Source organism: Podarcis gaigeae (genome assembly GCF_964106915.1).
Source record: "Podarcis gaigeae genome assembly, chromosome: 5".
NCBI classification, from domain to species: domain Eukaryota; kingdom Metazoa; phylum Chordata; class Lepidosauria; order Squamata; family Lacertidae; genus Podarcis; species Podarcis gaigeae.
This window is the reverse complement of record NC_139681.1, coordinates 51359153-51373704: the sequence shown is the minus strand read 5'-3', so window position 1 is coordinate 51373704 and position 14552 is coordinate 51359153. Positions and strand designations below refer to the sequence as shown.

At 42.0% G+C, this 14552-nt stretch overlaps 2 protein-coding genes across 10 annotated transcripts in view; one reads left to right on the top strand and one right to left on the bottom strand.

The window, feature by feature from the left end:
* Positions 1 to 7780, top strand: part of VWA2 (von Willebrand factor A domain containing 2) — a 40319-nt gene extending 32539 nt beyond the window's left edge. For 5 of the 7 annotated variants that reach the window (XM_083741269.1, XM_083741266.1, XM_083741267.1 and 2 more), the window contains exons 13-15: positions 507 to 1058; positions 2375 to 2497; positions 3654 to 7780. In XM_083741269.1, the coding sequence (XP_083597395.1) occupies positions 507 to 1058; positions 2375 to 2497; positions 3654 to 3781 (803 nt within the window). In that variant the 3' untranslated portion in view covers positions 3782 to 7780. The remainder of the gene's footprint in view (positions 1 to 506; positions 1059 to 2374; positions 2498 to 3653) is intronic. The other 2 variants (XR_014564927.1, XR_014564928.1) reach the window with 2 other exon arrangements.
* AFAP1L2 (actin filament associated protein 1 like 2) overlaps positions 6253 to 14552 on the bottom strand; it is a 73984-nt gene continuing 65684 nt past the window's right edge. For 2 of the 3 annotated variants that reach the window (XM_083741252.1, XM_083741254.1), the window contains exons 12-19: positions 13480 to 13625; positions 12631 to 12745; positions 12126 to 12365; positions 11593 to 11764; positions 11225 to 11389; positions 10771 to 10964; positions 9752 to 9874; positions 6253 to 9592 (exon numbers count right to left, since the gene is read on the bottom strand). In XM_083741252.1, coding sequence (XP_083597378.1) covers positions 9566 to 9592; positions 9752 to 9874; positions 10771 to 10964; positions 11225 to 11389; positions 11593 to 11764; positions 12126 to 12365; positions 12631 to 12745; positions 13480 to 13625 — 1182 coding nt within the window. In that variant the 3' untranslated portion in view covers positions 6253 to 9565. The remainder of the gene's footprint in view (positions 9593 to 9751; positions 9875 to 10770; positions 10965 to 11224; positions 11390 to 11592; positions 11765 to 12125; positions 12366 to 12630; positions 12746 to 13479; positions 13626 to 14552) is intronic. The other variant, XM_083741253.1, reaches the window with a different exon arrangement.

Here is a 14552-nt window from a genome sequence, read left to right as displayed (position 1 = left end):
AAAACATCTGGAGGGCCGAGTTTGGGGAATGCCTGATTAAAAGATTGTTTTAGTTTGACTGAGCTATTTAGAAATGAACTAAATGTTGGGTTTATTCTGATTTTTGTTACATTTTTCTCCCTCCCTTCCTTCAGTGGCTTCAGGCTGGCATACATTTTAATTCTAACAACAGCCCTGTGAGGTAGCTTAGACTGAGAGGTGGTCACTGGCCCAAGCTCACCTTGGTGAGCCTCAGAACCAGCAGGAACTTGAATGTGATCCAATATTCTAGCACTGGCTTTGCCTCACCTTACTGCTTGCTCAGTGCCATTTAATTTTTACAATTCAAAAGAAATCTGCTGTTCTAAGACTCCTGCCTTTCTAAATTTAGTCCAAACTAATGTCTATATGACCTTATGCAAATACCATTCCCTTTCATTTGGCTGTGTTTTAGATGCCTTCCAGCTATTCAGACTATTGAGCCATGTTCTCAGAAGCTTAATGCTGCTCCTTCCTTCCTTCCTTAGGCTGCCCATCTCAGTCTATGGACTTGGTATTTGCTTTGGACTCTTCAGCTTCTGTTGGAAGGAATAACTTTGTGCAGCTGAAAACCTTTGTCAGCAGCCTCTCTCTCCAATTTGACATCAATCGGGATGTGACTCAGGTAGGCCTTGTTGTCTTTGGGAAAAGGCCTCACACCACGTTTGGGCTGGACGCACACGTGACCAGCTCAGATCTCCATGAAGCCATCAGTCAAGCTCCCTTTGTAGGTGGCTCTGCCTCGGTTGGCAGCTCCTTGCTCCATATTTATGACGATCTCATGACTGTCCAAAAAGGAGCGAGGCCTGGTGTGAAGAAGATTGTGGTGGTGGTCACAAGTGGAGCTGGAGTGGAGGATGCCGTTGTCCCAGCTCAACAGCTACGTAATAATGATGTATCACTACTGGTTATTGGGATGGAACAAGTTCAAGTGAGCTCATTGCTGAGGATTGCAGGTTCTCACAATAATCTCTTGAGGATTCCTTCCTATGAAGAGCTAAAAAATAATGAAGAACTTATCCTTGAAAGAATATGTGATGGTAAGATGATTATTTTGACTTTAGGGTTGTATCTGTATACAATGAATAGAATAAAACCACATTTCTTTATTAATACCTTCATTTTATTATTATTTTGGATAACCCTTTGCCCAGTGTAACCTGGACTCAGCCCTTCTTTCCCTGCATATGCCCATAAGCCATGGGTTGCTAACCTGCAACCTTCCAGATGTTATTGGGCTACAGCTCCCAGTATTCAATTTGTGATGGTTCAGGGTGATGGGAGTTGGAGTCTTAACATCTGGAAGGACTACAGGCTTGTCACCTCTATCATAATAAATCGTATATTATTTTTTAGAATTCACATTTGTTTCTTGGTTTACCACCAATCTCAAGTGTCCAAAGGGGCTGGCTAAATATTAATTTACAGTGAATTAGAAGTGCATTGTACATATCAAGTACCAGTAAAGTACATTACTTGAAACATCAGTGCAATAAAATTACAGTGCTAGTCTGGACATTTCCAAACTTGAGCCATATTTAGTTCTTGAATTTGAAATGCCAATTGATTTCAGGGCTACCTTTTCTGATGTAAGCATACTTCTGAGAAAAAGAAGAAAAATAAGATCTATGCTTCAGCACTACCTAACAACCACATATGCCTAACCCCCTGCTTTGAAGTTGAAAAGAAGCCACATTAAACACTTCTTCCCCTTCGTGTTTAGTTTAAATCATCTTCAAATCAGTATTTGCCATGTGTCTGATTATCTGTTTCACCTTTTAAGCCATTGTTCATCCAAGATTAGTGCGTCTTCTTAACACATCAAACAGGGATTGCTTGTGGTAAATGGCAAAAGGACTAGCTGGTCTTTCACGGGCTAGTGTGCTTTGTTTACAAAACAACTCAAGATGAGACTGAACTTGTAGTCTTTGAAGAGCTGCAGCTTAGTCATTTATTTAATGAATGGTAAGGTGATGTACTGTCAGATCCTGTGTGTGAAGGAAGGGCATGTGATGGCACAAATGGGGACCAGGAACAGTAATTGTGAGTTGAGGAGGGTCTGTAGAAAGTTCTGGAGCAGGACGCTGGCATCCCTAATTCCAGCAAAAAAGTTTCAGCTGTGATTTTGGCTGTGTGAAATTTAAGTAATGCACTCAATGTATAGCTTTGTCCTAGGTGTGAGACTTTCCCTCTCCTAAGGCTGTAAGGCGTTTCTGCAATACCAGGAGATGTGTTCACTGATTTCCATCTCCACAGAACAACTGGAATCCTGCGGCATTAAGAAAGCTTCGATTTCTTTCTTTCTTCTTGCGCCTGCCAGTCAACATGACTTGTTGTTTTCTTTTGTCTGTTGCAGAGGCCAAGAAGCCAGCAAACCTCTGCAAACCCAACCCCTGCATGAATGATGGAGTTTGTGTTTCTGGAAATGGCAGCTACTGGTGTCGGTGCCAAGGCTGGGTAGGACCTCACTGTGAAAACAGTAAGCATCAAAGTACAGTAGCCAAAAGGCATTTAGGCCTCCTCCCTCATTTAGATTCATTGTCCCCATTTGAAACAAATGATCCCTGAAGAATCCACTTGCTCCGTACCTTTGCCCCAGATAAAGTCAATTCATTTCCATTTAGATCACATTCCTAAAAGTATGCTGAAAAAGGGAGGGTGGGGAAATTAAATAAGCTTCATAGTATCAAATTTTACGGTTGACTGGTAAATGTACTTTTGGCTTGTTCTCTTCACAAATACTAATCTTTAATGACTCACTGCAATCTTCTTAAACCCATATATTTCTTAGGTTTAATTGGCACACTCTTTCACTAAGATCTTGTTGGATCTCATTCCAAAAGAGTCAGCTTGTTACAGCAAAAGCAGAACAACCTAGCATGTAGTGCGCACTGTATTTGTTTTGCTGAACAAGAGGCGCTCTGCATGTACAATGCCTCTTTTCTGCATTGACCTATTTGGAAGGATCAGGAAGTATAGGAGGAGGCCTACAATTGTCTTCCTATGAGGTTGGCGCTTTGAGCATGTCCTTGTTGCTGCACAGATGACACCAGCCTCACAAAGCAGGTTGCATCCACCAGTCAAGGTGCTCCTGACAACCTTTAGGATGCTTGAGACCAAATACCAAAAGAGAAGAGTACTCACATATTTGCTTCCACTCCCACATATCTTTATCTGTAAAAATGTCATTGTTTTCTGGGATTCCTTTTTGATCTCATAACTTACCCCTTGCAATATTCCCTGTGTTGTATTACTAAATTGCCAGAAGCATGATAAATGGAACTTGATTGCTGAAGAAACCTTAATAATCGGTAGTGCAAACAAGACCTTACCTCATTGGAAAATATACTAGTGAAATCTTTGGGTGTTGGGAGGAGCCATAATATGGATAGTCTTAATGATGAAAGAGTTAACTGATATATAGCTGAAGTTAACCTTTTCGGTCCCTGCTAGGTTGTCAATGGACTAAGTGAAGCAACTTCACTACAGACCTACAGACTCATATGTAGGCCTCATTTCAACCTGTTGGAAAAATGAAAAGGCTTCATTTAAAATTCATGTTTAATTTTTGTATGTAGGAAAACCATATTTGACTGTTTGCTCTGGGAAACAATCATTCTTTATTTTTAATATAGGAATTCAGAGGGGTGACACTTCACAGATGCATCCAGCCATGGTCCGTGCTCCACAAAACCGACGCGGCTGGCGACAGCTGTATCGATCTCGCAAGCATTCCAAAAGGCAAATTTCAGAGACTCACTGACTATCTTCAGCTACTGAAAACATTGTATGAAAGAACTGAAACACAGTCAACGTTTGCAAGCAATAATGCTGTTCCCCAAAGCACAGGAGTTTTGCACAGAATCACTTCCTGGTACGCCAAATGAGGTGACCAATATCTAGTTTGTGTTGATATTAGATATTTATTGTTGCTGTACTGACACTTTCACCATTTAAGGTCAGCGTCTCTTCTGTATGGTGAGTTCCATAGCTCTGAAGATTTCGGTTTCTGTACTGGATTGGACATTCTTGGGAAAGTTGGTACCATTTTAAAGTTCAGATGAAACCAGCAAAATGACTAAGGTTTGATTTATATTGTTTACAGATGCCTGAATTTCCCTGACCATCGAGAAGTTCCAGGCATGCAGTGCTTAGTTGGGTTTGGTTTCCTTGGGAAGGAGGTCACTGGAGGCTTATGCCTTCTTTTAATTATTTGAATTTATTTACAAATATGCAGGTTTAAAAAATGTGATAGCTTTAAGTTTAAGCTTTAAACTCTAATATATAGCCAAAGTCCACTGCTCCCCCATTGGATCTTCACAGCGAAGCCCCCTCCAAGGCACTTCCCTTCTGTGTCTGACATCCCAACTCAGAATGAAGTCCACTCACAGCTAAATTGCCATCTGCCCCTGGATTGAGGTGGAGGAAATGAGGGTGGCTCATTTTCTCCAATTAATTTTTCTAATCAATTTTCAAGCTTCCCAATCCACAGGCTGCAAGAATCCTTTTGCAATAAATTCTATCAGTTTGACTAAACAGTGTGCAACTATTTAGAAAAACGGGCACCACCTCATCACTTTATTAGGAATGGCTTCCTTTGCAGCATGCAACCTGTGCTTGCAAAAGCAATCTGTTGGCTAGCTCTGGTTATTGGTTGTACGTCGCTTGTGGTACAACCAACACCCAGTACATGTGCCTTGCTCGATTCTTTTCTGTGTTGTCCTCTGTATGTTGTTGTTTGTTTGTTTTTCGCTCTGCATCTTCTGTCTGTAGGAAGAAAACTTGTTAAATTGGGCCTGACAAGCATTTTGCAGTTCTAAAGCACCACATCAGCAGCTCACCTGTTGCAATATTTAATAAGCATTTGACTTTCTGCACCAGCTTCATTTAGTTATGCCATTCCATCGTGCAGTAACATAATGTGAAAAATAACTTGGGAAAATGCTGATCAGTAATAAGAGGAGTTGGGTATGAGGTTAAGATGGGTATAAAGCTGTTTTGAACTGTTGAATCTACTGGATTGAGGGTTTTGTTTGTTTGTTTGTTATACCACCAAATCCATATCAGTTTTCTATTTATCTCGCTGAAGCAGTGCTCTTAGTTTTGCCAGTTGCAGCCCTACCACATTTTATCTGTGTTAAGGATATAAACATGTAAGGTTTCTGAAGTAGGTTTCGTTCTCTAGTGCAGGGGTAGCTTTCAGTTCTTGGAATGTATTTTTGTTTATCTGCAGATATTGGAACAGCTGAGCAGAGGGAATATAGACACAGCTGAGCTATTCAAACAAGGTACGAAGACAAGTTTCACCACTCTGCTCCCAGTGCCCTTATATGCCATTCCAACCTTCCTGCACTGTAGTGTTGTTTTGTGTTTTTATTATACCTTTTTTTAAAAAGTTGATGCCGTATGAATAGACCCACTGAAAGCAGCAGGCTAAAATCCATTTATTTCATTGCATCTACTCTGACTAAGGTTGGGCGTCCACCCATTTTGATTATATTGGCTCTCCTATTGAGGCAGATAGGAAAGTCAAAATGGTTGAAAATAAAGAGTAAATTTCAGAGTGCTGAGATTGCATCCATCTAAAATGATGAAACAGTAGGCACCCAAAAATATTTAGAACAAGGTGAAAATCTGAGGCAGCCTCTGCACCCAGTTTTGCCCATCTTGGGAGTCGTAAGACATTCCAGCGCTCAGCCTTCCCTTGCAACAGTTCCTTTTTCCCAGCATGTACAGCATCCAACACTGATTGCAAGTAGGCTTGATGTTTCTTCATAGCTGCAAATGGACACTAAAGTTTGCTTCTCTGCAGGAGTTTTGTAATCAGAAAAGTTTGTGCAATTTTCTCTTAACCCGAGGTTTGCAGTAGGCTGCTCCCTCCCTAGGCTGCTTAATCAAGCCTTCAGAGCAAGCTGGATGAGTGTTTTTTATTAGGGGAAAATTTGTGTAAAAGATAAGACTGGCATTTCTATACAAAACAGCAGCAGCTTCTACATACTTTCCATTCTAAGAGGGCCCCCCAGTGGACAAAAGGGCGTTTTTCCACCCTCCTTTTTGAACTCCCAGAGAGTATTTATTTTCATCAAAGAGAGTTTTGGATTATGTTAACATGCCCACACAGCAAAAAGGTTTGGCTGTATATGGGCCTGCAAAGTTAAACGTTATAGACACACTGCTTGGTTTTTTCTCTCTTGTTTTTTGGACTATGTAATGATTTTTACACGCACACTTAGATTATAGCCAACCTTTTTCTTTATTAAAAAAAACTTTTCTAAAATAGCAATGGATTGAAAAGACACATGTACAACAAATAGAAAGTATTATTTTTAGCTAGGAACACAGTAACAACTTCATTCTATGGTGAGTTAAATGAACGCTTTGGGTCTGAAACTGCCTGCTTTACATATTGACTTTTTGTGTCCCTGGCCCGCCCGCCCCACTATCAGCTATAATAGTGTTGAGGTGGAGGAAACACAGCGCTGTGTGTCAGGATGAGATCTGTGGCACAGATGCTAGGGTACACCTCTGGCACCTTCCTCCTTGATGCTTCCAGTTTGTCAGGGCACCTGAGGACCAAAACTTTATTGACCCCTCTGCCTCCCCTGCCCTTATTCCCCCATCTTAAACACTTGCACCAGCAAAGAGAGACAAATGCAGTACAGACACCACAAGACATGTACAATGGCAGTGACAAGGCGCACACTGGCACAATTAATTCCTAGGGTCAATGTAGACCCATTACTTCAACAACTGTGGATGCTACTTGTATGACAAATGGTAAAATACCTGTTGCTTTCAGAATGGTGGCACACATGGTGTAGCTCTTTCAGATGGGCCTGTAACCTGTGGGTAGTGGATATGCTTGTACTGTGGTTTTAAAAAGCCTGTTTTTTTAAAAAATACACAGTGATTACATTACACAGGTGGCTTTTTAGCTTAAATGATATATTGTCTGCAAACTTAAGAAACTGTTCTCCCCTGATATGAAGTAGCCCCCTGGAGATTGTTTCCCTCTCAAAAGAAGAAAGGAGAAAATGTATACTCACAGATCTAGGGTTTGTGCCCGCCTTGTGAGTTTCTGGCCTTTCCAATTGATGCCCCAATGATCCAGACAGCATTAAGTACTTCTAAGACTACAATCCTATGCATGCTGACCTGGCACAAGTCAATGGGGTATACATACTAAGAAAGCAAACGTGGTTAAACAGCAAATTCTTATTGATTGTCAGGTTACCTGCTTAGGCACATGCTTGACTCAAGCCATTTTGGCTGAATCTTGGAGCTAAAGGGGGGTGGGGGGAGAGAGATGGTTTACAAATGGCAGAAGACTGGTGTGGGATGAAAAATCCTGTGTGAATATTCCTTTCCACCCCACCACCTATTTCTGGAGCAATAAGAGAACTCCCAGCAAAGTAGTAGAGCAGGAGTCCCTCAGTGCCTAGAAGTCACAGCAGTTAATTAAATCAAAGTACACCAATTGCTGTACACTGCCCTATGTTATCAGTATTTCCCCAGTGGCAAATATTGCTTCTACTGCTGAGGGGGGAAAGCTGTTTCTTCATAATAAACTAGGTTGTTTGGGGAAAGATGTTTGGAGATCCTGCAGCGACTGACCAGCAGGAGTGCACATTTATTGCACAAGAAAATGTTCATCTGAAAAGGCCCTTGGATAGCGAGATACTGAGCTCAAGCACCTGTGGTCTTTACAGCATTTAGTACTGTGTTAGCACAAACAACTTAATAAAGAATTCTTTCCTTTGTATACAGCTATCTTTGAAAAAGTATTCATATTCAAGGTTAAAATTCAGGAACCTGACCACACCTAACTCTGCCTTATATACATAATTTAATCTCCTTGGGTTTGGGGAACACAGCTCAGTCAAGTTCTACCTTGGTCTAATTATACTTTTGTTTACAGAAAACAGAATGATAAGAATATATTCAAGGGGAAAGGGGTGGAATTCCCCACTCTTCCAAATATTTGGATGATTAAATTCACCATACTTGGGTAAACAAATTCTCCTTCACTTTTGTGCACTTAACTTCCATACAGTATGCCAACTATTGTGCAGAATATGATGATGTGGCATCTGTTCCTACACGCTACTATTACGTGTATATTATTAACCTGAAGCATTCCAGAGTAACTAAAGTGCATTCAAATCACCCCACAGCATACTTAATCACATTTTGGAAGCTAGGACAGAAGATTCCACCCCTTTATTCCTCAAATGACAGATGCAGTGGCTAAAGAATTACGTTAAATGACTTTCTGGCCCCAATCCACAAAGATTTAAGTTCCCATCCATGCACAGCCTCTAATCTATAGCATTTAAGTGTAGATCCTTAGTCATAATGAGATATCTCTGCTACTTATGCCCACTGGAAAGCCCTTCTTAATCACAGGAGTTGTCTGTGGGTATTGGAATGTCTAGTCACCTGTGAACCCAGTGCATTGCTCTTGTGCTGACAACTGATAATAGCTCTCTTCAGTGCTATTTTTCTAGAAAAAGAGATGCCAGAACTGCCCAAGAACACCTCCCTTGTTCTCTTATATTGGCAATGGCACCCACCTGAGAGGTGCTGGAAATGAGTTCCGGCTGAAAAAAGCTCTGGCTTTCCTTGTACAAGCATTAAACATTGAAAATTAAGAAGCTGTAGCAGTGGTTGTCACCCACTGGGACTAGTTGGATGGGAAGCCAACAGTAGGTGGTGCCAGAGCCAATGAAAGACATAGCCAACTAATTTTAAATTTTGACCCCATCCTCCTGAGTGCTACAAGGGCAGAACTGAGGGCAAGGAGGAGAATGTTCACTGCCAGTGCCAGTCCTGGACTGGTTGTGAGTAAGAAGGCAGGCAGGCGGGTGGGAACTGGCTAAGGGTTGGTGGGACACTGCCCCCATTTGCCCTACCAAATGAGCCTCCACTGAGCTGTACTTGTTTTTTGGTCAGGAATTCTTTGTGGAAAGTCAGGCTGCATTGTGTACAACAATAATAATACCTTTTAGCTGTGTCTCTTGGTCTCCCTGGCCAAAATTGTCTCCGTTGGTTGGAACAGCTCTTCTCCAACAGAAAAGTCTGACACAGAGACTTGTATTTACTTAATCAGCTTTCAGGATTTTAGCTCAGGAAACTGAATTTACCTCCGTGATCCCCAGGCCCTGGTGTATCAGAAGAACATTAAACAGATCTGGCAAGAATTCAGTCCTTGCTGTTCTATTGCTAACAACAAATCCTGGATTGGACAACAGTAAAACACCAAAATAGAAATACACAAAGGCATCATTATGTACATTGGCCGGGTTAAAAGCAAGGTTTCCACTTGGGTTAACTCTCTCAGCTGCACAGCACTCCTCTGCTAAAAAAGGAGCAAATTCCTTCGTCTGATGAAGGCCATGTTGGGTTCTGACCCTGGTCCATCCATTATTTCTTGGTGTACAGCTGGCCATGCTTTACCTCATCTAGACCATTCTGTACTTGCAAGAGAATCCTGTAGTCCACAAATGGCCACTTCTAATATTGAGTCCATTATTGGTGCTAGGATTTCCTAACTAGCACCTTTCTTCTCCCATTCCTGCAAAACAAAAATGGAAAAATAGGCGCCACTTGAGGGCTTATCCTTATCTTTATATATTTCTTTCCAAAACCCCAATAGTTTTAAATATGCCATAGGCCATGGGCAAATTATTCTTGCCATAATAAGCACTACAGGCATTCTTGCTACATGTTTTACCTTAGCTTTCTGTAGAACTGTTCCTTTCCCTGTGACCATGACAGATAAAGGCCGGTTTTTTAGTGCCATTGCTGAATTGACAGGCGAGTTTTCTGTGCCATTCATAGGGTTGGCAACCTTCATCTGTGTTTATGGAGGAAAAATAATAGCTGTGGTCATACACAATTGTCTAAAATAGTTCATCAGGCACAGGTCAGATAGCCCTTCTTGCCAAACATTAAAGATCTCATATTCCATCATCACAAAGCATCAGCAATAAAAGTGCTGTTTATTAATGGCTTATTAGATCTACCTCTGGGCACTGTTTATTGACTTTATGCTTTTGGTTTTACTTATGTTGCTTTATCTGTTGTTATCAGGAATGGCCAATGAGGTGCTACATTTATAAGTCACCCTCCCAAGTCCATGGGGTGCTCTGGCAAAGGCAATCTGGCACACCCACCAAGGGGAACCCACACAGCCCCAACTGTGCTGACAATTGGCTCCACCCAAAGACTGTTGCAGGACGTGGCAGTGACACGAGAGGGGCTCAGCAGCCACTTCTGATGGCAACGCATAAAACTCATAGCTATGTGGTAGTCTGTAAGCTTAGGTGTATTCCTCAAACTAAACAACGTTCCTCATCCCCGCTGTAACTGGATCTATGGCTCCATGACAATATGGCTCCTTGGGGTATCATGACTGAGGTATCAGTCAACCCCACATGCTATTTAGGCCTAGCTGTTGGGAGACACAGGCATCCATATTGCTATTACCAGCCTCCAAGGATGGTCATGTGCAGTTCTGGCTAGGAAAATAGTGTGGGAGAAAAGCATTAAAGCCACTCCTTCCTCAGTGCTGCTATTTTAAGCCCCCTGCCCGCCCACCAAAATGCCTTTTGAGCTTTACAAAACACATCAAAAATGCAATCATGGATCTTCTGCATCATGTGTAGTTTGAACCAGCTGCTGGCTTCAGCTGCTTCGCTTTGCTGAAAAAGATCCCGCAAAGATGCCAGTTATAAACAGCCCCCTACGTACTTTAGGGCTTGCGTTCTCCAGGTGTGTGGTGTCCACCGCAGTGCCAAGTGTAACAGGCCCAGACTCTGCTTTCCGGAGATTCTCCTTCACCTCCACGAGGCTCAGCTCCAAGTCCACACGCTGATCTTCTTTCCTTTTGCACTCCTCCTCTATTTCCTTCAGTTTTTGCTCCAGTGTGGGCAAAAGGCTCTTGTCTGCCGAGGAAAGAAGCACATGCAAGTGGAAATCCAACAGTAGATGGGCAGTGTGTACCCTTCCCTATTGCCTGTCTGTCTCCTCAGATGATGGTGGCAGACAAGAGGGTGGCTGCTGAACTAGCCCTCCCCCTCCCCCGCGCCTAAAGTGGAGGCTTTTCAGAGCAGATTACATGTCAATGGAGCACATGAGACCAAAACAATATGCCCCGTTCCACTGATCTCTGAAAATGAAGTGGAAATGAGAGGCATTTGTTTACCTGTGCAGCTTATCAGCATCTCTTTCAGCTCCCTTCTGTCTTTCCGTAGCTGTGCCAGCTGAGAGCGGATTTCTTCTTTTTCCCTCTCCAAGCGATCTCTTTCTTCCGAGTATCGCTTCACTTCAGCCTCAGTCCTGTTCTTGCCGAGTTTGGTTTCTACAGGTGCTACAAATAAAAGATGAAGAAATTAAGCTCAGGGACAGAGACTGGAATTCCAAGAACTTTCCCTTTAAACCAGCAGCTAAATACACTAGTGCCATGTTTTAAACATGGGCTGAAAAGCTAATGATAGCAGCCACTGCCTCTACCTTAAGTCTTCGTCATGAAGCTGTTGGGTAAAGAGAGATTACTGCAGACAGCAAACACACCTGAATTCACCACCTTGGAGCGTTCCATTTTCTCTTTGGATGCAATCATAATTGTGGTGGTGTCCTTAATCTCAGGGCCACTCTGAGGAAAGGCAATTTGCTGCTGTTGTGCCTGAATTTTGATGGTTGTTGTTCGTGGTGGGAGCGGCTCATCAATGTCTTGAGTCCTCTGTTAGGGATGTCGGATGAGAGAGAAGGTTTCAGAGGTTAAGCAACATAGAAGGCTAGCAGAAGCTGGCTGTCCATTTAAGATCCCAGCAAGCTAGTTATAGAATAAAAAAAATTATATGCCGCCAATCTGACTGCATTGCCCCACCTACTTTGGGCAGTTTCCAACAAATTAAAACATCAAACAGTAAAATATCAAACATTAAAAACTTCCCTAGCATCTAGCCTGACTGGCAGTGCCTCTCGTACACCTGAGGCCTCTAGCTAGAGATGGTGGGAATTGAACCTGCGGTCATCTGCATGTGATGCTCTACCACTGAGCTATGGCCCCTCCTTGATATCTCGGATTTGTTTTTGAGCATTACCGGGTCTGGAATCTCCAGTGATCTTCTACTCAAATCTGTTTCTTTATGCAAGATGGAGGAGTCTCTCTCAGAGTCCGCTGAGCTCTTACTGGAAGCTCTTTGCAATGATGGAGAAACGGATGGGGAAAACTGGTCCTGCTTCTTGTTAGCACAATGAAGAAAGGATTTGACTGGTGTGAGGTCTAGATAGACTCTGTCCTGATCCCCCTCATCTTTGCCTTCATTTTGGGGCACTTCCTCCTGTCAAAGATAAAAAGCATCTTCTTACAAGAGTGCCCAAGAAATGCCACTCTGTTTAGAACAAGAGAGGCCAGCATGAAATTCTTTAAACATTACATACAGTTAAAGAACAGTACAGACCTGAAACAAGGCAAATTGCAGACACCTTGCAATTGGGATCACTTGTTATTTCCGGCATTATCAATACAAACTACAGCCAATGGAAAACAAAATGGTCCGTCCCCCATCAACATGAGCTGTAATTGCAACAAAACAAAACCCTCACCATTGTTGTTGCCTCTGGAACATCTACATCATCATAGAGCTCCTCTAGTCCCTCCTTCCCCTTTGGCAAGTTGTCAATATAAGTGTTCGGCTCAGAGTACTTCCTCTGCATTAAGCTGGAAAAGATAGAAGCAGATGTGCTATCAAAAGAAGTAAAAGCTACACGAGACGATGATGTGACATTAGTCTATACTCCCATAAGACTTCCTAATATACCAGTTACTTTGGGTAGTAAACTAACATTTACTCAGAGCAAATCCATTAATTTCAATGGGTCTACTCTGAGTAAAAGTTAGTTGATTGCCATCCACTGGATGTTGCAAGGCACCTGTTGCTCCTGCCTACTATCTTCTCTCCAGCATCCACAGGTTTGCAATGTGAAGAAGCCACTAACCACAGTGTAACCTCCCCTTTTGTTTGAGACTGAATATGTCAAATGCCTGGAATATACTCATTCTCTAACACAGGACAAGGCATAGGTTTCATCAAGCCATAAGCAACATTGTGTGTGTGTGCTGCATGTCTTAAACATTCAGCTAGGAGTTCAAAGAAAAACAGAGATTGCTAGACTGCACACAATTACCACATCAGAAAATAAGGAGAGCTAGTCACCATCAATGCAATATTTCACAACAACCATCTCACGAGTGGATACTTCATTTGAATGCAAACATGGTGGGTATTTACATATCAGAACCCTTTCCTGCTTCTTTTCGCTAGCAATTTTAACCTCATCAAAATTGTTCATTACATACTTTTCGGATAAAAGCTACTTGTTTGGTAGGAACTACTAGAAATCATACATCAGAAGACAGGTCAGAATGTCAAATATGCTACCATAGAAACTTACAGTAATGAATTCTTTGCTGCACTGACGATGCAGGAGACCCTGTCAGCATCGACATAATCGTAGGTCAGCTCTTCAGGGTCTGTTTTTGAGCCAGATTCTGACAAAAGGAGACCAAGCCAGTGGCCCATTTCGTCACAAGACTTGGCCTGTTAAACCACCAAAGAAAAAAACAATCCTTAAGGATATAGGCCAAACTTACTACAAGAAGCCTAAGTTGCTTTCATCAGAGTAAGCAGAAATAATGGAAAGAAAAATCAATTTAGGATGTGCCACCCTGGGCTCCTTGAGAAAGAAGAGCAGGATAGAAATGTGAGTAAATAAATAAAATTCTATGCATCGTAATATCTAAAAACATCTTCAACAGTCTTAAAAAAATTGATTGTGTGTGTGTATGCAAATACATATACATACACACACACACACACACACACACACACACAAATTATAAACACACAAAGCCAGAAGAGGGCACCAGTTTACCTTCCTAAAGTTCCTCTACCAAACTGGCTCAGAAGCAATTATGATTAAAACTTTCATCATGAATGGTGAAAGCACCCTGCAATCACCCTGAAAGACCCACAAAAAATTATTTATAACCTCCAGCTGGCCTTAACTAAAATGCTGAGTCTAACATGCACCTTAGCTTCACAAATTGAGATAATCTGAGTAACTTTTTGAAGCCTTCCTTATTTTGTTCCATCAACCTCAGCAATCTTAAGTGCTAAACAAAACAATATCCAGAGCCTCTGGCAGTCGCTGGCAAGTGAGCCTGTTGTTGGTAGCAAGTATTCCTCCCACTACAAAATGCAGGAAATGTGTCACATTTCCCTTCTCCCACTCTAAGGGTGCTGATGTCAGAGAATCTAAGATTAGAGGTAAACAGAGAAGGAAAACAACTCTGATCCAAGTCAAGTGAAAGTTACGAATAGGAGTGGAGTGGCTTGCTCTTTTCCCCCAAGGCAGTTTGTCAGCTGAGGTGACTGGAGGTTTGTCTTCATCAGTCTTATCTTTCTTTTCAGTGGTGAAAACCAACTACTCTTATCAACCCATACTGAATCCAGCTGGCTGCTTAT